General features: G+C 40.3%; 4 protein-coding genes and 1 pseudogene across 5 annotated transcripts; all 5 read right to left on the bottom strand.

The window, feature by feature from the left end:
- Window positions 1–97: 97 nt before the first annotated feature.
- LOC124294379 (venom carboxylesterase-6-like) lies at window positions 98–3,375 on the bottom strand. The gene is made up of 8 exons (XM_046739318.1): window positions 3,047–3,375; window positions 2,648–2,954; window positions 2,379–2,576; window positions 2,017–2,195; window positions 1,746–1,920; window positions 1,324–1,659; window positions 1,089–1,212; window positions 98–1,014 (listed from the first exon to the last, which is right to left on the bottom strand). Exons 1-8 carry the CDS (start codon window positions 3,245–3,247, stop codon window positions 756–758), a joined length of 1,779 nt encoding a protein of 592 aa, XP_046595274.1. The 5' UTR covers window positions 3,248–3,375; the 3' UTR covers window positions 98–755.
- A 676-nt stretch (window positions 3,376–4,051) lies between these two features.
- On the bottom strand, window positions 4,052–7,255 carry LOC124294380 (annotated as a pseudogene).
- Window positions 7,256–8,869: 1,614 nt separating this feature from the next.
- LOC124294669 (venom carboxylesterase-6-like) lies at window positions 8,870–10,115 on the bottom strand. The gene is made up of 4 exons (XM_046741039.1): window positions 9,912–10,115; window positions 9,718–9,835; window positions 9,285–9,482; window positions 8,870–9,153 (listed from the first exon to the last, which is right to left on the bottom strand). Exons 1-4 carry the CDS (start codon window positions 10,113–10,115, stop codon window positions 8,870–8,872), a joined length of 804 nt encoding a protein of 267 aa, XP_046596995.1.
- Window positions 10,116–11,025: 910 nt separating this feature from the next.
- On the bottom strand, window positions 11,026–23,971 carry LOC124294381 (venom carboxylesterase-6-like). 2 transcript variants are annotated; one of them, XM_046739320.1, is made up of 9 exons: window positions 23,640–23,971; window positions 23,273–23,567; window positions 22,503–22,700; window positions 22,220–22,398; window positions 21,912–22,080; window positions 21,471–21,806; window positions 21,263–21,383; window positions 20,893–21,080; window positions 11,026–11,237 (listed from the first exon to the last, which is right to left on the bottom strand). In XM_046739320.1, the coding sequence occupies exons 1-8, from the start codon at window positions 23,841–23,843 to the stop codon at window positions 20,906–20,908; spliced, it is 1,677 nt and encodes a 558-aa protein (XP_046595276.1). In that variant the 5' UTR covers window positions 23,844–23,971; the 3' UTR covers window positions 11,026–11,237; window positions 20,893–20,905. The 2 variants fall into 2 exon arrangements, with proteins under 2 accessions (XP_046595276.1, XP_046595277.1); XM_046739321.1 differs by lacking the exon at window positions 11,026–11,237 and having other exon boundaries at window positions 20,669–21,080; window positions 23,640–23,970.
- LOC124294668 lies at window positions 11,219–19,908 on the bottom strand. The gene is made up of 15 exons (XM_046741038.1): window positions 19,807–19,908; window positions 18,863–19,424; window positions 18,597–18,794; window positions 18,349–18,527; window positions 18,038–18,206; window positions 17,139–17,474; window positions 16,935–17,058; window positions 15,871–16,084; window positions 13,603–13,963; window positions 13,328–13,525; window positions 12,910–13,088; window positions 12,632–12,800; window positions 12,219–12,554; window positions 11,601–11,733; window positions 11,219–11,524 (listed from the first exon to the last, which is right to left on the bottom strand). Exons 2-15 carry the CDS (start codon window positions 19,389–19,391, stop codon window positions 11,329–11,331), a joined length of 3,321 nt encoding a protein of 1,106 aa, XP_046596994.1. The 5' UTR covers window positions 19,392–19,424; window positions 19,807–19,908; the 3' UTR covers window positions 11,219–11,328.
- Window positions 23,972–24,219: the final 248 nt, after the last annotated feature.

The following is a 24,219-nucleotide window of genomic DNA, read 5'->3' as shown; positions in this document are numbered from 1 at the left end:
GTTAAAAGACACAGGATAATGTCGACAATTTTAGTGATAACTTATCCGAGTTCCTAATCAAGTTGACCCTGTGTATCAGAAAATTATTGTGATCGACTAATTCGAAACTTTACCATGAGTGTGATAAAATTAATTTTCTTTCTATAATCACATGTTTTTCGAATCGACGAGGTCGCTCGTACAAGGCGACGTCATAACGACAATCATGTCTGTCGCAACGCACTAACAATAAGATCTGCAAGCACCGTAAGGTCAATGAATAGCTCTCAAGTGATATTCATTCAATTCCGAACTCATACACGCGTTTGAGGATTTTGGCAAAATATTTAACACTGGATTGTACGAAACACTTTATTGTTTCATCGACAATTGAAATGAATGCATAAATATACATACAAGCCTATTCCTTTGAGTTTCTAAATTGCAGTTTGCAGTACGTTACTTATTGACACTAATCTTGTTTTTGCAATTATACTTATGCAATGAAAATTGATTAGTCTATCGACTATTCTGTTATGTACTAATCAGTTAGAATATTGAGGAAACTTTCATGGTTCTCATATCTATATATTTGTATTCGTAAATTACTTAAAACATCAGTAAACATGGAATAACACTCATCAATAATTTACACATGCTAAATGTATACTATAAATACTCGTTTACATACTATTTTCAAATTCTCACAAAAAATGTGATGACAACTATAAATAGATCGTATTGTTAGTAAAAAATTTCCGATAGATGTATAATGCTTATATTTTGTTGTTCTCAAGATCATCTGCATATTCTTTTCCAGTTCGGCCTTGTGGAAGATACTTCCAATACTGGTCCTGAGAGACGCGTTGCTTAGAATCATGATTCTCCTGAAAACCAAGCCACTGCCAAAAGTTCTTATTACCAAAATCTTCGCTTTCGGTTACGTAAAGATCATTAGGTTCTGCGATGTGAAGATAACGGAGCGTCGTCGTGTTCTTTTTCACTCTTTTCCAATCCACTCCTACTTCGGGGGTGCTAAAGAATAATGTAACACGCTATTAATACAGTTTCGATAGCCAGTGGAATGAGTGAGGCACCATCGTACTTACCCGTTAGTTGCAAAAGACACCCAAAAATTGATCAGCTTCTTTTGCATGTTTCGATCACCCAGCGTTATTGTTGCGTCGAAAGACGGGTGCACTAAGTATCTTAAGTCATCCAGATGGCTGACTCCTTCGGAATAAGGGAATGAAATTTGTTAACGATGCTCTTGATTCGGCGGCAATATTTCGAAATTTTATGTAACAAGGAAAATGCTCTTTATACCGCTCGATGAAAACTTACCAAAGTTCGTTTGGCTGCCGGTAAGAGCCTCGGTTATACTGTGTTCTCCTCTATACGAGAAGTAGTAAAACAGAACGGGACTTTCGGTGGCTTCTGCTTGTAATCTCGCTGCTTCTTCGGCGTGGTAGAAGTACAAACGATCACTGCGCATTTTTATGATCCTGCGGAGTGTTGAAATCCCGATATCCTCATCTTTGAAATAATATTTCTTTATGCAATTTGCTACCAAGGCCCGCAGGTCAGCCGGAACGGTGTAATTGAAATCGAGCACAAGAGGTGCGTACTTTACCCAATTATTATTGAGATCATTTAGAAGCGTTTCGTTTGCCGTGAGTACTGAAAATACACACACAATCGAGAATTGTTATTAACGGTGAAAACTTTTCTTTAAATCTTATAATTATGAGGAATACGTGACTCACGGGAGATCGGAAAGATGCCATCTTCGCTAACGACGCTCGTGATCCAAGGTAGATCCTGAACTTTCTTGGATTTGAGTGATTCGATGGGCGGACGATCGATAAAAGTAAATTCGTCCTTCGCAACTCCCTTCTCAACCACCGGACCAAAAGGGACGAAGGGGTTGTCCATCCATCCCTAAAATCGAATAGACGTTGCATTATTATTCTGCAGCGAAAAGTCCTGCCGAAAATTGTTCGAACGATCGCGAATCGATCGCTGTCACCTACTTACTAGAAATGCGCTGGTCGCCTGCACGATGTCTGTTGCGTTTCGCGTCCTCAGACATTCCACCATTTCTTTAACGTCGGTGTCGTTACATTTTAATATTGTAGCTACCTTCTTGGCCTTTTCAAGAGACCCTTCGATCTGAGCCCAGCTGTTCAAAGCGGTACCGCTCATCGAGATTCCTCCTACGAGCGAAGAAGTGTTTGAAGGTTTTGAACAGTCTCGGAAGAGAATGGCAGGGATTGAATTTTCGCAACGTCAATACGTTGGGTCAGTTATATAATCATTGGGGTGGTCCTTAAGGTTTTTAACGTGATGTTGGGGCTTGAGCTATCGAAATTCGAAAATGACCACCTTAAATTACTCACTGTGAAACAAGCCTTTGGTGACGTTCGTCAGGTAGTGATACTGCACGCTGACACCCCCTGAGCTGTGCCCGACGATTGTCACGCTGTTTCGATCCCCCCCGAAGTACTTTATGTAATCCTGGACCCATTTAAGCGCGACTACTTGATCCTTGAGTCCGAGGTTCCCTGGCACCGTGTCGTCCTCCGTACTTAGAAATCCTGAACATACGTGACAACTCGTTGGGATTCTCAAACTTTATAGGAGAAACTTGACGCTAGTCGGAACTTACCCAATGGTCCCAGTCTGTGATTAAACGTGACGAGCAGGACGTCTCTGTCGAGCAAATATTGGGGTCCGTACATGCCTCCGCTTCCCGATCTAAACGCGCCTCCGTGAATGAAGAATATCACGGGTAGCGGTTTGCTTACGTTTGCGAATTTCGTAGCCGGGGTGTAGATGTTGAGGTACAGACAATCCTCCGATTGGTTCAGTCCGGCCCAACCCATCAATTTTTTCGCATGATTGTATTGCAGGCAAATTGAACCGAATCGATCCGCTATCAAAGCGCCTCCCCAAGGCGAGACGGGTCTCGCGACCTGGGAAATCGTTGCAATTTGGATCATGGAATCATGCGTATTGTGCTGATGGTGAAAATTATTTATTACTGCGGCTTCGGAGAGACACTCACCTTGAACCTCAAGTTTCCTATCGGCGGCTCGGCGTAAGGCACACCTTCGTACGCCGCGTACAAACGGTTTCCATTCGAGAAGTTGTAGCGTCCTATGATCAGTCCCAGCGGCGTGACGACTCTTGGACTTGTTCGCGTATGTGCTTTGGTGAGGAGGAGAACAGATCCGAGTAGCAGCGTCGTAGCAACGGCGAACTTCATCGTGTTCTTTGTACTATAGTACGCCGTTTCTCACTGAATACATTGCTTTGCGATTATACTCTGCTATTTATACGATTCGCAACGTCCGGCTCAAATTTGACGAATTACATTTCTCCTAGAAATCAAGCATTTCCTTATCACGCCGGACTTTACTATTGCGAAACTCGAGTATCTTTGGGGGAATTTTCGAAAATGCCTATGAGTGGTTATCTTTTTACGTCACATCTTTACAACGAACGTAATATTTTAATCGCAGCTGTTAAAAATTGCTTCATCGGTTATTTAGTTATATATATATATAATATATATATATATAAATATTTAAATCGAAAGGCCCCAAATTAAACGCTATTTGGTGCGCATTGAATTCGCTAATATAGCAAGCTAAAATTTTGAAATTTCGGTTCACGGATTTCCGTGCCAAGATTCTAGTCCACAAGGTATAAAAAAATAAAATGGACCGTCAAGAACAGTTCTCGCACCGTTCAAGGTGAATAGAAGAATTTTCGGCTATGCTTTTTGCATTTAAAATTATTTTACCGGCTCCTTGAAGTCAGTTCTCGGTATCTATCAAAGTGACCGCAATCATGCGGTACTAGCGGAACCAAGTCGCTCGGCTAGATAAGTTACGTCCAAAAAACTCTAAATATATTCTATTGTTTTAAGCATATTTTATAAACATCCTCTTCCTTTCATCAAGTGTCATTCCTATTTTTTTACCACAAATTACTGACGCAGGCATGCATACTGAATCACTAAATAAGTTTTCCTGAAACTTGGAAAAGGTTTCGGAATATATTTAAGTGAACATTAAATGGTCTATTTATATTTTAATTCATTGTACAAATTTTACACTTCAATTACTTCGTATTCGGGTTCCAGTCACGGTTATCGGGATATTTTCCCGAAAAGGGATAGAGAGCCAAAAATGTTTATCTCCAAAGTTCGCGTTGCCGTCCATACGAATTTCATCCGGCGATGCGATGCGAAGGTAACGCAATTCTTCGTCAAATGGCTCAACCGTGGACCATTCGACGCCCAACTCTGGTGTGCTGAAAAATATCGATTACGTCTTTCGTTATAATTTCAGGATAATCCGTACTTACGCCGAACTGGCGAACGAAACCCAGAGATTCAGCATCACCCTCTGCATCGCACGATCTCGTGGCGTTGTAGTTGGATCGAAAATCACATCCAAGACGTAAGGAAGATCATCCAGGTGGCTGACTCCTTTACAAATGCAAGCAGTATGATTTCACGGTTCAATGGTTTAACGGTGCGTTTGAAAACGTACCAAAGTTTTCTTGGACACCAGTGAATTCTTCGCTCATACTATGGGCCCCTCTGTACGTGAAGTAATAAAACCTCACAGGGTTTCGATTGGCTCTTGCTTGTAACCTCGCAGCTTCCTCGGCGTCGTAGACAAACAGCCTGTCGCCGATCATGCGTACGATTTGCTCGACAGTGGAATTATCGATTTGTCTTGTTCCCAGGTAATGACCTTTTATCAACCTCGCAACTTTGCGATGATGGATCTGGGCAATCGTGTAGTTGAAGTCCAACAGAAACGGCGCGAGATAATCCCAGTTATCATTCAATTCTCTCAGTAGAGTTTCGTTTGCCATGAATTCTGAAAAAACGTCAACATCTTTTCGTCCCAATCTGATACTTGCAAATTGTACCACTAGTTAGGTATACGAGGCCTCGCGATGTCACCAAATTCGTTGCACGGTGTTCGTACAAAGATAACATCTGGTCATTTTCACGTACGATATGTCGCAGTCTCACAAATGATCCGAAAAAGTCTCACCGCCCGCCGGGAAGAGGCCCTCCTCGCTTACTACCGTTGTAATCCAAGGTAGGTCCTGTACTTTGCCGGAACCCAATATTTCGGCCGGTGGCTGATCGATGAACGCAAAGTCGCTGCAACCCTTTTCGACAACGGGTCCGAACGGAGTAGCGGGATTCTCCAGCCACGGCTGGAATCGTGACGAGTAATTCGTACACTATCGTTCATTTCTTACGAAGTGAGTATTCCATTATTTCAGTTCATCGCGCGAGCTTTTACCATGAAATCGCCAATCGCTCGAGTGATAAGACGCGCGGGTCAAGTTCTCAAACAGTCCACCATATCTTGGACCCCATTGGTCGGACATCCGACGATGTTCGCGAGTTTCTTGGCCTTCTCTAAGGAACCTTCCGTCTGGGCCCAGCAGTTCAGTGCAGTCCCGCTTATTGACATTCCCCCTGAAAATATGATCGTTGCATGAAACATCGAAGCGATTCCTTGAGGACACCTTTCTATGACCGCATACTCTGGAAGAGGCCAACGCTTAGCTTCGATAAGTAGTGATATTGCACGCTTGCACCCCCGGCACTCTGACCGATAATCGTTATTCTGTTTGGATCACCACCGAAGAATACAATATTATCCTTCACCCAGCTCATCGCGATTACTTGATCTTTCAAGCCCATATTTCCTGCAATCGTCTTATCCTCGGTACTCAGAAAACCTGAAAACATTTGGCTGAAGTCAAAGAAAGTCGTCGACATACCTGTACACATACCTCTGTCGATTACACGATCAAACAACTTCTCCGAGATCGATACTCACCCAGTGGTCCCAGTCTGTAATTAATGGTAACGAGTATAACGTCGTAGTCGAGCAAATATTTCGGTCCGTACAGGCTTCCAGTTCCGAATTGAAACGCGCCTCCATGTATGAACAATATAATCGGTAGCGAGTTGGCGGACGATGTAATCCCATCGCTGCGATTCATAATCGGAGCATAAATGTTGAGGTAAAGGCAGTCCTCCGATCCGGTTACCATGTCCTCGGGATCAGGGGTCGGAACAGGGGCGAACTCCATGCAGGAAGAACCGAATTCTTTCGCATTCAGGACGCGCATCCACGGTGATATGGGTTTCGGGGCCTGAGAAATCCACCAGCGAATTGTAAATTACGATTTTGTACAAAAGTATGTAGTAAGTTTTATCCTCGTGTCAACTTTTTATTTTCATGATTTATTTCAAATACTGAAAAAAATAAACTGTCGTAAAATCTGGAAGAAGTAGGAAAATATTCAGAGGCTGCTGACCAATTATTGTAATGTTTTTTATTGATATCTTGATGTGCAGACCCTACAGATTTATATATATATATATATTCACCCCCCTGCGCGCTTCGCGCGCCAACCCCCATTTTCGAGTCGAATTAGGATAGGTTAGGTTAGGTTCGGGTATTTCCGGACCGATTCGGGCAAGTTCGGGTAACTTCGGCTAAGGTCGGGTAGCCTCGGGATTCTTGACACGGCAGCGGCTCCGGTGTCGGCGGCGGCCAGCGTCTTTGTTACCGAAATAGGAGTATCGTATCACTTTAATGTCCCATTTACGTTTTCGGTACTGATTTTCATCAACTATGGTTAATCAGACCTCGATACGAAAAAAATAAACTGATATTTACATTCATAAGTCGGTAAGGAGCACACATAAAAATGAATGAAAAATATTAACAATGATTGGTAGCGACCTATAAATATTTTCCCACTTCTTCCAGGTTTTACCACAATTTTTTATCAGCATTTGTCTTAAATTTTTCAAGCGGCACTTTGAAATAAAAAAGGAAGTTAGATATTGAACCACCCTAGTGTGTAGCAGTCACTCACTCGGAATCTTGAATCTCCGATCGGCGGTTCAGCGTAGGGTATGCCTTTGTAGGCGGCATAGAGGCGACCCGCGTTCGAGACCTCATATAAACCTTCAATCCCTCCTAGCGGTGTGAAGATCCTAGGATACGATTCTTTCAGTTCGACGGACCGGACGAGAACGGATCCCAGCAATAACGACGTTACAACAATAAACCTCATGATTTTGTCGGATTCAAATTACCGCGAATTAGATTCATGCGAGTCGTAAAATCTCTATGAGCGATTGCTAATTCTAAATTAACGGTAACAATTTTGCTTCAACGCTGCGTAACAAGTCTAAAAAGACGCTATCGGCACGAGACCTGCGTTCTATCTGAATACCACCGATATACATTCTATGTAAGTACTATGCCGACCGATATAAATAAAAAAAACGAACAATAACAAAAACACATCTGTATCAACTTCGAGTATAAGGTATTTACTGTAATTATTCACACCGTAATATAATTTTTACAGAATAATAAAATAACGGATGGAATTGGTAGAAATTTTTCCCAACCGGAAACCTCTTCCTTTTGCGTGGAGATTTCTCTATGGTAATTAATAGAATGACGGAGAAACCTACGAGGAATGTGGTTGACGGAATAAGACCGCTATAATTTTTTATCAGAACTTTGTAGCCACCGTATCCTTACGTTTCGCGATTTATCTTTCGATTATGAAGCGTTTATCTATCACGTAAGTTCTTTGCGGTCATTTTACACCCGTAACAAAATGTTAACAGTCGAGTCAGCTCAATTTTCTGCCACCGTCTATTGCGTAATATTGTTGTTGCCATACGATTTTGCGCTTCGCACTTGTACTGTCGAAAACTATCGCACCTTTAACAAAGTTGTTCCAGGATACCTTTGAAATTGTTTCTGCATTCTGCTGTGTGAAAATATTCATGAATATTGTTATTATTTGATGCGCCAGCTACAACTTGTGACTTACTAGAAGGAAATTTTGAATTCTTCATTCTGTCGAACAAGTCATTCTTATATTCACCTCAGAGTTTGTCGAACAATGTTTTTACACTCGTCGACCCGAGAAATATGACTCAAATGAACTTGAAAATGTTTTTTCAGATGATTCAGGTCTTGATTATATGCTGCATTTGCAAATATACACCCTGAAATAATGCATCAGCAATTTAATTACGTAATAATAAAAATGAAAAAACATACATCTTGAAATATTACAAGAATATGCGGCGATGCATTATTAAAGAATAATTTTTCGATAGCATGTATTCGAAACATGTTGAAACACATTTCCCTCAGCTATTGTGATATATTTTCAGAAATCTATTAAACTTCCTATTTCCTTGTGCTTGTGCTGTTTTAGTAATTCCGGGCGCTCGGAACTCTTCAAATTCGCTTGCAGTTGCAGTTTCAAACGCGGATATAACTTGTAAAAAGACTTTGATATTTGAAAAATATTCCTCTACAGAATCACCTAGCAATCCCATTTGGAGGTGACTTTGATTTTGTTCGATAGAAGAGTTGTAAAGCTAATGTGACCCAAACTTTGAAACAAGAAGCTTAAATGTCACGTGCAGTTGACAATATACTCGTTAAACTTTGTGAACATTTAGTCGACTGAAGAGTTATGGCTTCCGATCAAGCAAGTACAAGCCTTGCTCACGTTTGAGTTTCATAGTTTTTGAAGTTCAAATTTTTCCATCGACCCTGAGCAGGACGTGACATAACGTGTAAGAAGAGTTTTATCTATTCACGACTACAGTTGTTGAAAGACATTCGTTATGATATGCAATTATAATTAATTTTGATCGTGTCTAAACCAATATTCTAGGGAGTGATAATCTACTCTTCCCATTACTTCCGGTTTGCGTATGGAGGCATCGAATCTTTATTGATAATAAAGAAATTGCATAATTGGTAAGTATACGAGTGCTGAAATTCTCGATTTCTCATTTCACCACTTCCATCAAATCATCCAGTGATATCATATTTTCTTGAAAATTAATTGATTCCCAGAATCTTTTGTCCCCGAAGTTCGCACTACTGTTCATATTAATGTCACTGGGTCCAGCGATTTGAAGGTAAGAGAACTTCGTCTTGCATGGATTCAGCTTGGACCATTCGACACCCACGTCGGGCTTACTGTAAAAATCAACTTGGTAAATCAAAGGGTTTGAGATGGTGGGACTCGCGATCAAATTCGTGTCTATGATGAAGATACATTCACCTATCACTGGCAAATGATACCCAGAGATCAATTAGCTTCTTTTGCATCTTCCGGTCTCGCTCGGTTGTCGTTGGATCGAACCGATTGTGCACGGTATCATATGACGATACACTTTGGAACCACTTGACTATACCCACTTTGAAATAAGTCCGATGTGATGTTCGTCAGGTAGTGATATTGCACGCTGACACCTCCGACGCTTTGCTCTACGATCGTAATCTGTGATGGGTCTCCGCCAAAGTACCGAATATTGTCCTTTACCCAGCGCATCGCGACCACTTGATCCTTCAGACCCATGTTTCCGGGCACGATGTCGTCCTGCGTACTTAAGAAACCTGACACAGAGGAATCGAGAGTTGCGTACATACGAAGAATCTCAGGACCAATTACGGCTTACCCAAAAGTCCGAGTCTGTAGTTAATCGTAACCAGTACTATGTTCCGGTCGAGCAAATAGTCAGGTTGATATTGCGATCCGGCACCAAACCTAAAATCACCTCCGTGAATGAAGAATATAACCGGTAGTAGTGAATCCGACGAATTTATTATCGGGGCACGTTCAGAAACAGACAATCCTCGGAACCAAATAGTTTGACGTCTGCACTTCCAGCTTTGGCGTATTGCAGACACTCAGATCCATATTGTTTTGCCTCTGTAACGTCCGGCTTCGGTGAGACAGGCCTGGGAATCTGTGAAATCGCAGTTTGTACTTATGTTGTGAATTTTTAATCTGCGCAATATTGTGACGAACGTGCGGTTCCTCACCTCGAATCTCAAACTTCCGATTGGGGGTTCTGCGTAGCGTATACCTTCGAAGGCTTTGAAACGACGGCCTCCGTACCAGGTTCTGAAGTAACCCAGTATCAGCCCCACGGTCGTATTCGCACTCGGATTCGCCGTCTGTGTGTCGTTTTGCGTATCACATAGACCGTATCCGATCAAGAACGTTGCGACAATCCAAGACTTCATGGCTTGGCCCAAGATGTGGATTAGCTAGCTCGAGAAGCACTGGGATAGTGCTGCAAGCTTTTCCAGTTTTTAAGGTTCGTATCTGACTTGAATAGTAGAGAGTTGCTTAATGATTACCATATATTTTGCTCTACCGTTTAGAGATACCTAAACCCCACCAAGTAGGTTACAACCTGTGTTCATCTGTACAGAACTTGTATTCTTAAATACTCAGTAATTTAGCTTTTTAGAGCGCGGTTTATACGAACTGGAAATAATCGATGTGTGCATACTCCAACAGGTGTCTTTTGTCCTAGATAATACTAGACATAGGCATTCGCAACGTGTCTACGAAAATATCGACAGCATTTGATGATTAATTCGTGGTGTTAGGGTAAGGCCGAAACGCTCATGATTAGGAACTCACCTCCAACCAGTTTCGAACTAGAGGCTAGGATAGCTACGATAGTAAAATACAGGTACAGGTTGGACTGCTACTGGTGAATAACAATTTATTTTGTACATTTTGTTGAGTAGTTCTTGTACAGGTAGAAGACTTAGTGCTCTCATAAACCAGCGACGCTTACATTATGTTAGAAATAATTGTCACGTTAGATTCCCTGTTTTGAAAACAACTAGATTAGGATTAAATCCTATAATAATTCAATGCGTGTCAAACAATATTCATTGGGCTATTGTAAAATATTGACTGGAAAATGAACAGTCTTTCAGTTTCTTCTCCACAAAATTGCTTCTCTCCGTGCAGACGTAGCCTTTCAGATTCTGACCGTATCTTATATTATCAGCTTGACGTTATTCATTTGAGAGAAGTTCAGAATCTGGTAATCTGTGTAAGGGTATACAACCCATATAAACTAACGTTACGTGTACCAGCAGGAAATAAAGAAGCGTTTGTCTCGTGTATTTTTTCATATATTTTCTCAGATCCTTGGCTATTCGAGTACAGTATATCTTAAAAACAATTGCGATCAACTTATGATTACATGCAACTATAATCTGGAGAGTCATCAAACACTTTCTATTATAATTTATGAATCGGCGATAATTTATCCGGATAGGATCTCTGGGCCTTATATTCATTGTATTATGAATAGTATTTGTGATGACAGAGTTCTCGATCATTTCGAATACGCATTCAGTTAACGTATACTATTAAATATAATTCCCAGATCAAATTATACATGCAGTCGAGCGGAAACCGAGAAACGTTGTATCACAACTCAGAGTTCTTGGCCTTGACATGGTTCGTTTCTATATTTTCGCTTAAATTAAGACCCTGCCAAAACTTCTCCTCTCCAAAGGCAGGACCATCCTTTATACTGATTTCTTTCGGCCCTCCGATTTCTAGGTGGAAAAATCTGTCCGAAGATTTGCTCACCTCAGGCCATTCAATACCGATATTTGGAAAGCTGGAAAAGGAGTAAACATTTTGAACATTTAATAGTAATCATCGCTCCGTGGTAGAATTCCCGGAGTGGGACTCACCCTTTTGTGGCATACGACACCCAGAGATTAATCAAAAGATTTCGTATGTTCCGGTCTTCCGGTGTTGTCGATGAATTAAACAATTCCGATGCGGCATCGAACACGTACGCAACGTCATCCGCGTGACTGACACCTGAGAAAAGAAGGGGAATGCATATGGGCCAAGAATTATCAACAAATTATGAACACCTTATCGGAATTACCGTTTGCAAGAAATGCCACATCGAAGTTTATCATTTCGACCTAATTGAGGTTTAAAACCAAATTGTTTTCGTATTATTACCGCCATAAAAAAAAATTTTAATTAAACAATATTTCACTCAAGTTATCTATTTTTTCATAATTTGTCCATGCCGATAACGATATGAAAACAATTCGCGTTTAAGCCTCAATTATGTGGAAATGATAAACTTCGATGTGGCATTCGTCGCAAACGGTAAAACGGTGAAGGTTCAAACTTAGTTAACTTTTCAATCTTAGTAGACGCGACAAGAAACAAAAATTTCAGACAAATCTCAGATTTTTGACGTTCCGTTCATTTGTTCATAATTGATGGACTGACCTATATAATGTTCCTACTAAGGTACCTCTTTTCGAACAAATTCAATCAAAACTTACCGAAATTCTGTGTATTGCCGGTCATTAATTCGCTCAGACTGTGGACCCCCCTGTATGTGAAATAATAAAATCTCACGGGAGTTTGATTGCCCCGAGCTTGAAGTCTCGCAGCCCTGATACTATCGGCAACAAACAAACGATCAGTAAGTAATTTCACGATTTCCGTGATGGTGGATACCTCGATTGGTTTTGTTCCCAAGTAGTATTGCTTTACCAATTTAGAAATATTGGCGTGTTGAGCCTTCGGTGCGGTGTAATTGAAATCAAGTAGATGAGGTGCGATCGATTCCCAGTTTTCATTCAAGTCTGCAAGAAGCTCCTCGCTGGTCACAAAATCTGTGCAAAATATGTATATTTAAAAAAGTATGCTCATGGTATACACAACTCCTTTCAATTATTTATGGCTCATGTACCAGCAGCTGGGTAGAGGCCTTCCTCGCTTGTAACACCCGTGATCCATGCAACGTCCTGCACTTCACCAGATTTTATTATATCAATGGGAGATCGATCGATAAACGTAAAATCACTGCCACCTTTCTCGACTACTGGTCCAAAGGGACTGAAAGGGTTGAATAGCCACGGCTGGTGAAACGATAACTTCGTATTAGTTCAAACAGTCGATTACTCCGACAGTGTTTCAGATTTTCTTTTTTTTGCTCAACGATCATAGCAGAGTGTCGTTACCACTTACCATAAACTCCCCAACGGCTTGCACGATCTGATATCCAGGACGAGTTTTCAGACATTCCACCATGTCTTGGACATCTCTTGACGGACACCCTACAATGGATGCCAGTTTTTTCGCCTTCATAAGGGATCCTTCTGTCTGCGCCCAGCAATTCAACGCTGTGCCACTCAGCGAAATTCCGGCTTTAAACGTCGGTATGCGTATGTTTAGTACATTGACATCTACATTCGGCTGGTTCATTTTTTAACTTTGTTTTCTTTTTAAGGTACGAAACGAAAAATTTGTGACAATTTTTTTTCAGTACATGTCACGAATTTAGTCGCTCATTAAAAAAAAAAAACTGAAAAAAAATGTTAGAAAATGAACCGCTCTAGTCTATGCATATCTTCATCTTCACTCCTAAACTTTGACTCTGTCTAACCATTAAACAATCCTGAGGTGAGATTCGTTAAGTAGTGATAATGCACGCTAGCCCCGCCAGAGCTATGTCCTGCAATGGTAATCTTTTCCGGATCCCCACCGAATGACTCAATGTTGTCCGCAATCCAATGCAAAGCAATTACTTGATCCTTGAGACCCATGTTCCCGGGGACTGTCGCATCCTCCGTACTAAGAAAACCTGACGCATGTGATGTAAGAATTAGCGATGTGCCAGTATCGTAATAAAGAATACTTAGTAAGCTACAATCAGCTCACCTAGTGGTCCAAGCCTGTAATTAAACGTAACCAGAATAATGTCTTTGTTGAGCAAGTAAGTTGGCTTGAAACTCATCGGGGACCCGAATTGAAACGCGCCTCCGTGAATGTAGACAATAACCGGTAGTAACTCGGCTGGATCCATAGTTGCCTTGAAGTGGTGTTCGCACCGACCCGCCGCGTAAATATTCATGTAAAGACAATCCTCGGAGCCTTCGACCTTGTTGGCAGGATCGATAGGGAAGTGAGTATACTGCAAACATGGCAGCCCGAACCGTTTCGCCTTCAAAACGCCAGACCATGGCGAGAGACGCCTGGCGACCTGCGAAATTCGTATCACTAATTTGGACCGATGATATAACTAGGTAGCACACTTATCCAGAGGCAACTACTGTCGTTCTACTGCAAAAAGTCGACGGTTCGTCCCATTAAAAAAATGTCGACGTATTTTTGGCAAAAAATAGACCAAAGGTCGGCTATTTTTGATTGATCATAAATCATGAAAAATCTGAACTTAAAGTTGACATGCTTATGTCAATATTTATGGAACGTGAGTGATACTTGATGTTTACGAATGTCCTCTGAAATGCCAAGTATTAGAAAATTCGACTAGACAACCCGTTTTCACCTTGTGTTTACTACTGAAAGTCAAGTCAAAAGTTGTTGACGTATTTCATATAGATAATTGTTTACGTGGAGCGTATTCATACGTCGAACGAACGTCAATGTCTGGTGGCAGATAGACTGACAAATCGTTACCACATACTTGACACTAGCCGACTATTAGTCCACGTAATTAGTCTAGTAGCAAATTACTGCCTTTTTTCTTGAATGCTCACACTCAACTAACTAGCTAATAATAGTTGACGTCAGGTGTTGAATTTATCATGGCATTTCAAAGGAGATTCGCACAATCTAAGTCAGTGTACAGCCAACTATAGGCTCGTAATATACTGGCTATTAACAATTGACTTGAAATAGTTTATTGAAAACTTCTGTCGATATTAAGTCAACTAACAGCCAACAGTGTGCTACCTGGGTTGGACACGTCGAAGTTGACTCTACTCGACACTTACCCGAAATCGTAACTCAGCGAAAGCGCATATTACGCTGACGTGTATTCAATGGTTTCGGCGGAGTGAAATCAGGGTCTGTTTCGCCTCGTGGAAGTTTCTTACAGTCATCACGTAAATACCGTATCTAGATTACAATAAATAATCGAATGAAGTACAGGAGAGCCGTCACTATGTTTAGAATATCGACCATCGTGTTTTGCGGTTGTCAGGGTGAAGTTATCGTTGGAGCTATAAATCTATTCTTTATGTCAGTAAATGCACGATTTTCTGGAACGCCGTGCCAATAATCTCAGGTAACAACCTGTGACGATGTATATATTTTGATAGACGAAAGTAAGAACCGAAGTTCGGACGGATCAGCGGATCAGCGGATCAGCAGATCGGCAAATTAGTAGGCCTACGACTTTAGAAGGAGAGAGTTGTGTATGGAGGTGTCAGGAAATCATAAAGTGTGTGAAATTAACTCAAATCCTGATCAGGTAACAAATTCAACAAATAACGACGAACTGAAACAATAAAGAAAGTTACACCATTCTAAAATTATAAATACGACACATCAAACACTCTTCCTTCAAATTCTTCGAATAATTGTTCCGCTCGATTTTATCTATATACACTTTTACCATCCGTTTTTATGTTATTGTTACTATTTTGTTTTATTCTTACTCGACTATTGTCTCTTATATCTTTTAACTTATGCACCTGTGCCGTCCACTTATATTTTTTAAACTATCAAACCAAGTTTGTTGGGTTGCGACGTGCAGGGACTATAAATTGGGTATTCTGTACTATTAAATTATAATTGACTTTTTAATCCAAAATGACCCAAATAAATGCATGATTTTCTCTTTGATCGTCAACAACTATTTCTCGTAATTGTCTATTTGTTTCCCTTTCTTTTACATTTGACTTATAATCAATAAGTCAAAATTCGTAACAAACCTCACAATCAGTCCACAGTTCCATTATACGGTAAAAAGTGTAATTCGCTTTGATCGTTTTTTCTGTCACGAACATCACGACTTGTCATAATTTAAACGCTTCTTCCGGGTTTAGCGATTGAAATAATTTTTTCAGTCTTCAAAGTCATAATATTTATTATACCAGTTTTATTTCTGGACCAGGTTAGATTATCAGTCGACGATGCGTACTGTACACTTGACCAACCATTCAGTGTAGCAGTTCAAAGTTACATATATTCGAAAAGTGTCTCTTCATCGTCGTAGCATGGATCTACGATGTTTTCTCGAAATCCGAGACTGTTCCAAAATTTCTTATCACCAAAGTTCGAGTTCCTGTTTGTATTTATTTCTCTCAGTCTCGGTCCCGCGATATGCAAATACCGAAAGTCCTTGAATGTTGATCGGCTCGTCCTGGGCCACACGATACCAGTCTTCAGCATCTTACTAATTAGATTGAACAAAAAACACGCATAATTGTACAGACGCGCAACCGCGACATTATTGTAGCGTGATTATTGCAATGTAGAAAATGATAAAGATAACGATAACAATTACTAAATAATAAAAAAGCAAAGTAATCGGTATAAATATCTAAGTTCCTTTTATCATTTGCAATGATATGCGGCCATTCGATTGATTCAGGATTATAGAAATATGTCATGTCGAAATAGACTTTCTGAATTCTAGAAAAGTTGGCATATTAGTGCAATAAGATGGTGAAAAAAAAATGAACGAACGATTATTTGGCAATTTTCATTAGCTTCCATCAAACGATTGTTTTTGATTCATATACACCGATTTTTACCCACATCAGACATGCTATGAAAATTCTCTACTCTTTAACCGCGTTACGCGTAATATGTTCACATTTTAATACAAAGCGTACGCACAGATTTAACTTTCTCTGAGCCTCTGTTCCTTCCGATTTATCATATCGCTATTAATTAATTCTCAATTGAACGAAAAGCCCTACGTAAATTGAACAATATAGTCAGCCTAATTTCAGTTTGATCGATTCCCAAGTCTCACGCGTGGCTAAAGATGGAAAAAAGCCATTCCGGCGCCTGCATATAGGCAACTTCAGTTACAATTCACCATCTAAGAAAAGAAATTGAAACCATAGGTTGCCTATCTGTAGGCGCTGATGTAGCTCGTTTCCATCTTCATGCCTGTCATAATCCGCGAGGTCAAAACGTGATCTGAAAATAGTCAATTATAATGTTATATTTTATAAAGTAATAATAATCATCTTCGGGATATGAACTAATAAAAATAATCTCGGAAATCCACTTACCCGCCTGTTGCAAACGATATCCAGATACCAATCATCCTCTTCTGCATCTCCCGATCGCGTTGTGTCGTAGTTGGATCGAAATACGAATCCAATACGTAAGCAATGTCGTCGATGTGACTTGCGCCTAAAATTGGAAACCGAGTTTGTGCATGCGTTTGTAGAATTTTACGGGATTAAGTGACATGGACTTTCAAACAAATTTACCAAAGTTTTGTTTACTGCCGCTCAAGTATTCGCTAAAGCTGTGGGCCCCTCTGTATGAGAAATAGTAAAAGAGTACCGGGTTTTGCATTACTCGCGCCTGAAGTCTCGCCGCCTTCTCGGCACTGTAGCCGAACAACCGATCGGTCACCATTCGGATCATTTGCTTGACCGTCGAGTTGTCGATAGGACGATTTTCCAAGTAGTGATACCTCACCCTACCAGATACCTTTGGCTGCTCGGTTTCCGGTATCGTAAACAAGTAGTCGAGCAATTCGGGTCCTATGTCCGTCCAATTTTGGTTCAAGTCCGCCAGACGTGTCGTATTTGCTACAAATTCTACGGAGGGGATAAATTTTTCATTAGAGTTAAATGCAGTTACTAACACTTAAGGGACTCGAGAATTCTCGGATTCTCCAGAAACTTCTGAATCACTAGAAAAAAAAAAATCATAACGTTGTTCACAAAATGCAAGTTAAAATTAAACTCATCATTAATCATCGACATTTATTATTCATTCAGTCTTGTGATAAACTGAAATTTTAATTACTTACACATTTTTCTAACGAACCTAACTACATCAAACTTTGAAAATTTTTTCATAAAACTGTTAACTTGTCTTATTATTAAAAAGTAAGTACTTTGAATATGTATCTTTTAGCTCCCTTTCTCAAGTAAGTAAAAATATTATTCACATGCAGTCTTTCAATTAAACGAATAGTAGGTACCTGAAGTCTCTACATAAAAACAACCTTTAAATTACAGTTACATACAATCAAGACGCGATTTCTCGATTTCTCGATATTTTCATCTCGATCAGAAACCCTAGTTTTCCGATCACCACTTCTAGTTGTAATTTTTGAATACGCTACACAGATGGGGAAGAAATTTGAAATTCATACCGGCAGCCGGGAAAAGCCCGTCCTCACTCACGATGCTCGTCATCCAGGGTAGATCCTGAACTCTACCAGAAATTATTGAATCAATTGGTGGCCGATCAATCATCGTAAACTGGCCACCTCCCTTCTCAACTACCGGTCCGAACGGGGATATCGGATTGTACAACCAGGGCTAAAATTGCATATTTCGTCATTTAACGCAATTCCTACAATAACAATCTAAGCAACGCTTATCGCTTCAGATGATAAAATTCGCCGACTCGTGTTATATTTCGACAAATTTCTCAGGATCAAACCTCACTGGTCCCACTTACCGAGAACATTCCAGCTGCCTGAGTGATCTGATGAGCGTCTCGTGTTTTCAAGCACTCAATCATGCTTTTGACATCGTCGCACGGACATCCGAGAATTGCGGAAAGTTTTTTCGCTTTAAACAGAGCAGCTTCTGCCTGGGTCCAACAGTTCAACGCGGTTCCACTTATCGACATTCCGCCTGAGGGAATTTTCGCGTGTAAAAGAATCGAGTGCGTCTTATCTTGCAAGGTATATTTGGATAACTCACCTCGAAACAGACCCTTTGTGATGTTGGTCAGGAAGTGATATTGCACGGCTGCGCCACCGGCGCTCTGACCAACGATCGTAACCTGCTTTGGATCACCACCGAAACATTCGATGTTGTTTTGGATCCAGCGCAACGCGATTACTTGATCCTTGAGTCCCATATTTCCTGGCACCGTGTCGTCCTCCGTGCTAAGAAAACCTGCAATTTCATCGTCCTAAGTACCACATACCGATGAACTAAATTTCTAATAAAATTGGTGAACCCACCGAGTGGTCCAAGTCTGTAATTCAAAGTGACAAGAATCACGTCCTCGTTGAGCAAGTACTTTGGCCCGTAATACATCCCGCTTCCAGCTCTGAAAGCACCACCGTGAATGTAGAATATAACGGGTAGAGAATTCCTCGGTCTTCTGAATCTTTCATTCTGCCGCCTCGACATCGCTGGTGTGTAAATGTTCAAGTAAAGGCAATCCTCGGAATCGTTTACACCGTTACCAGTGCTCTGCACGGATGCCACAGCGCCGTATTGGATACACGACGAGCCAAATTTCTTGGCCGTAAGAACTCCGGACCACGGAGAAATCGGTATTGGAAGTTCGAATCTCAATTCTCCGATCGGTGGTGTGGCGTAGGGTATACCTTGGTAAGCTTCGTATTTTTTACCGGTACTCGAGGTGTTGTAAAAACCTTCGATGATTCCCAGGGGTGTCTCTACCCTCGGTGACGATTGATCCGATTTTGTAGGAAGACAGAGACCACATCCCATGAAGAAGGTTGTAAGAGTAGAAAGTTTCATTGTAGAATGCTGTACTTTCACACACTAACAGAACTGTAATCAAGTGTGAGAATCTGATATTAATTCTGACAGATAACGAAAAATTAAAGGAAGAACGGATGATTTTCACGGACGTTGTTAAGTTGTACATTTACGTGACTCATAGTCACCGTTGACATCTCAATGCAGCACAACTCCAGTTCAGGTAATATCACTTGAACAAAGCTGAAAATGTTTTCCTTGCTTGTCTATAGTGCGTTACATAATTTTTGCAACGTTGCGTATCGCGAGTGTATTATTGAGTATCCGGGTCGAAAGAATGTTGATACGATGTACTGTATAAGTGAATTATTTAAAACTCGATTGTTTTCCTTCTCGTACTTCCGTTATTTTTAATAGCTTATTTTTATAACGGATATCGTAAGTAATGTCTTACCGCTACCAAATTGACTGAAGATTTGTCTTTTTCGAAATTGATCGAGCAGCATGAAACAATACGTCAAGAATACTGATATCTGTCTAGGGTACCTCATACTAAACCACGAATTTTTTTCTTCGCCTTATATACATATTTTTTCTCATCTGTACAGAACTTGTATTCTTAAATACTCAGTAATTTAGCTTTTTAGAGCGCGGTTGATACGAACTGGAAATAATCGATGTGTGCATACTCCAACAGGTGTCTTTTGTCCTAGATAATACTAGACATAGGCATTCACAATGTGTCTACGAATATATCGACAGCATTTGATGATTAATTCGTGGTGTTAGGGTAAGACCGAAACGCTCATGATTAGGACTCACCTTCAACCAGTTTCGAACTAGAGGCTAGGATAGCTACGATAGTAAAATACAGGTACAGGTTGGACTGCTATTGGTGAATAACAATTTATTTTGTACATTTTGTTGAGTAGTTCTTGTACAGGTAGAAGACTTAGTGCTCTCATAAACCAGCGACGCTTACATTATGTTAAAAATAATTGTCACGTTAGATTCCCTGTTTTGAAAACAACTAGATTAGGATTAAATCCTATAATAATTCAATGCGTGTCAAACAATATTCATTGGGCTATTGTAAAATATTGACTGGAAAATGAACAGTCTTCCAGTTTCTTCTCCACAAAATTGCTTCTCTCCGTGCAGACGTAGCCTTTCAGATTCTGACCGTATCTTATATTATCAGCTTGACGTTATTCATTTGAGAGAAGTTCAGAATCTGGTAATCTGTGTAAGGGTATACAACCCATATAAACTAACGTTACGTGTACCAGCAGGAAATAAAAAAGCGTTTGTCTCGTGTATTTTTTCATATATTTTCTCAGATCCTTGGCTATTCGAGTACAGTATATCTTAAAAACAATTGCGATCAACTTATGATTACATGCAACTATAATCTGGAGAGTCATCAAATACTTTCTGTATTATAATTTATGAATCGGCGATAATTTATCCGGATAGGATCTCTGGGCCTTATATTCATTGTATTATGAATAGTATTTGTGATGACAGAGTTCTTGAACATTTCGAATACGCATTCAGTTAACGTATGGCAGGGTGTTCTCTTGAAGATCAATCGTCTCCCAGAACTCCTTATTCCCGAAGTTTGTGCTGCCGTTCATGCAAATTTTATCCGGTCCAGCGATTTGAAGATAGCGATACTCCGTCTGGCATGGATTCAGGTTGGACCACTCGACACTCATATCCGCCGTACTGGAAGTAAATTTAATTTTCTTATCGTTTTTATTGTGGGTCTTTTTTTCCGACTTTCATCTTATCGCAAAGTATTCTTCTTATGTAATAAATGCACGTATACGTAAGCGTGCTGCAAAATTTGAAACGCTGGGATCTCCGGTAGAGATTTAATCGTTACTACGGAAAGATATCTCACTTACCCATTGGTGGCATACGATACCCAGAAATTGGTCATTATCTTCTGCATTTTTAGATCTTGTTGAGATGTTGGTGTAAAGAATAACGGAAATAAATAAGCAAGATCGTCGTATTGGGAAACTCCTAGAACACGTTTAGTTAGGTTTAGAAAGTAACGATGTAATTTCATATCGCCATAATTCTCAAATTTCAAATTTGCTTTCAAATTACCGTAGTTCATGGTGTTGCCGGTCAAGATTTCGGTGATACTGTGAGATCCTTTGTACGTGAATAAGCAAGAACGGACGGGACTTCGAATGGCTCGTGCATGCATCCTTGCCGCCTTCTCGTTACCGATACCATACAACCAATCGGTTATTATTTTTGTGACCTCTCCTGCGCTCAATAAATCGATTGGTCTTTTATTAAAATATTTTTCTTTTATAAGTCGGGTAACTTCGGGTTTCTTGCTCTCTGGCACGGTGTCATTGTAGCCCAGCAAAGAAGGTGCGATTTTCCCAAAGTTCATATCGAATAGGTACAGTTGCAGAGGATTGTTGAGGAGTCCTGAATAAAGGTAGATTCACAACCACGATAATTTTTTTCTAACAACAACGGCTCGTTTTACCTGAAAGGTCACTTAATAACACACGGTAATTGACCGCATCTCACCAGCTGATGTGATTAGGCCATCATCTTCAACACCAACACAATACCACGGTAGGTCCTGTACAAAGCCAAGAGCAAGTGATTCCATGGGTGGTCGATCGATCATTTTGAAATCACCATGCCCCTTCTCAACAACTGGTCCAAAAATGGTTGAATAAACGCCTTGGAATAGCTAGGATCGTAATGGACTTGGATGAACAAATTGTACGACGTGGGAAGGCATTGTTTACGATACCCAGTAAACTTTGCGCTACGTTACTTTGGTATTCTAATCGCGATAATGACCGTAAATAGCATTCTGCGCCACTTACTTCAAAGTCTTTTATAGTAAGCACAATCTTGTCCGCAGGCTGGGCTTTCAAACAATCGACCATGGATCGGATTTTGCTAGTTGGACATCCCACAAGGGCTGCAACTCTCTTTGCTTTTGAAAGAGGTTTTTCGATAAGAGCCTGAGGCTGCAGTACAGTGCCGCTGATTGACATTCCCCCTGAAAATACCGGCATGTAGTATCCAAAACGATAATATGGTCAGGTGATGAGTTGAGTATGGGTACGTTAAGCGAGTGGTCATTGGCAATAAATGGAAACCTACTTTGGAACATGCCCGCAGTGATGTTTGTCAAGTAGAAATATTGTGCGGAAATACCTCCGGCACTATGTCCTACAATCGTAATCCTTGAAGGGTCTCCACCGAAAGAGCCAATGTTCTTCTTGACCCAACGCAGTGCGATAACTTGATCCTTCATTCCCATGTTTCCGGCAACAATGTGGTCTTCCGTACTTAAGAATCCTTATAAAATATACGCAGATATGAAACATTGCAGGTCGAAAGAGCTTAAAGTTTTATGCGACGTATATTCCCAACCAAAAGTGAGTCTCAGTGAGAATATTGAACACTTCGGGATGAGATAAAAATGTGAAAGAAAATCAATCATAATCAAGTTGATAAGATAATTCGTTTTGAATAACAACAATGATAATAATTCCAAAAAGTTATTGATAAATTGTTTAAACAATAATGCGTGTGACAAATCTTTAATGAAATTATTTTTATTTCTCGTAGAATGAACGCATTGATTTTTCTGAATACCTATGAATTTTTTTGGAATTTTTCACCGTTTTGAATAATTTCGATTTCCAAAATTTTCTAACGTTCCACTTATGAAAACTTCGTTCCATGCTTCTGAAACTTCTTCAGTGTTATGTATAACCATTTACGAAAACATATAAAAAAATTCAGGACTTTTGATTCATTTTTCAAAAATTCTTACCGGATCCCTAAGTGTTCAATATTCTCACCGAGACTCACTTTTGGTTGGGAATATGCATCCTATAACATCACGCATACAAGTTCCAACGTACCCAGTATTCCTCTTCTGGAGTCTGACGTCACAAGAATTACATCCTGATTGAGTAAGTACTCGGGTCCAAAATCCGAACCCGCGCCTGTCATAAATGAATCTCCATTGATAAAAAATATAACCGGCGAACCATATGGAGAAGATGTAGATCGTGTGTAAACGTTCAAGTAGAGACAGTTTTCGGAACCCCTAATTTTCTGAACAGTACTTTTCATTTCCCTGCCGTACTGAAGGCACATTGGTCCGGGTTCTTTCGCCATCATAACACCCGTCCATGACGAGATCGGCTTTGCAATCTGTAAAACCAAACATCACAGCTTAATGTTATAACTTTTATACAAAAAGTTTGATTCTTATTAAACCACTACCTCGAATCTTAAATTTCCAATTGGTGGTACCGCGTACGGAATCCCTTCGTAAGCCTCAATTCGGTGACCTTCGCTTGACATTTGATAGTGACCTTCGATCGGGCCCAGAGACGTAACAACTTTTGGTGCTGATTCATTTGTATTTTCACTTGGATTACAGTTACAGAATCGAAAAATCAACAGGACTAAAAACAATGACATCATCGTCAAAACCCGAATCGTTCCGCAAAAAGTAATTGTGCAATGGCACGGAGTCGGGTTTACACTCCTAAAAACTGTGTCTTGTTTATATACTCGAGCGAAGCACAGTTGTGAGTCTAAAAGTGTGCAAGTGGGTCAAAATTATTTGCGTTAGTATAATAATTCAGCCGTTTAAAATTGTTTCAGGTGGAATTCGAATGGCGGGGTGACCAAATACTCTAATTCTTGAGGCTGCGAAATAATGTTGCACGCTTCTCCTGACAATGACAATCACCGATCATCCTACAGCATGGTTCAGCACAATGAAATTACAAGATCGAATTGAAAGATAAAATTGTGGATAGGGAAAGAGACGCCCAGAGAATGATTTTAAGAAACG

This window comes from Neodiprion lecontei, chromosome 5 (assembly GCF_021901455.1).
Source record: "Neodiprion lecontei isolate iyNeoLeco1 chromosome 5, iyNeoLeco1.1, whole genome shotgun sequence".
Taxonomy (NCBI): domain Eukaryota; kingdom Metazoa; phylum Arthropoda; class Insecta; order Hymenoptera; family Diprionidae; genus Neodiprion; species Neodiprion lecontei.
This window is presented reverse-complemented; position numbering and strand designations above follow the sequence as displayed.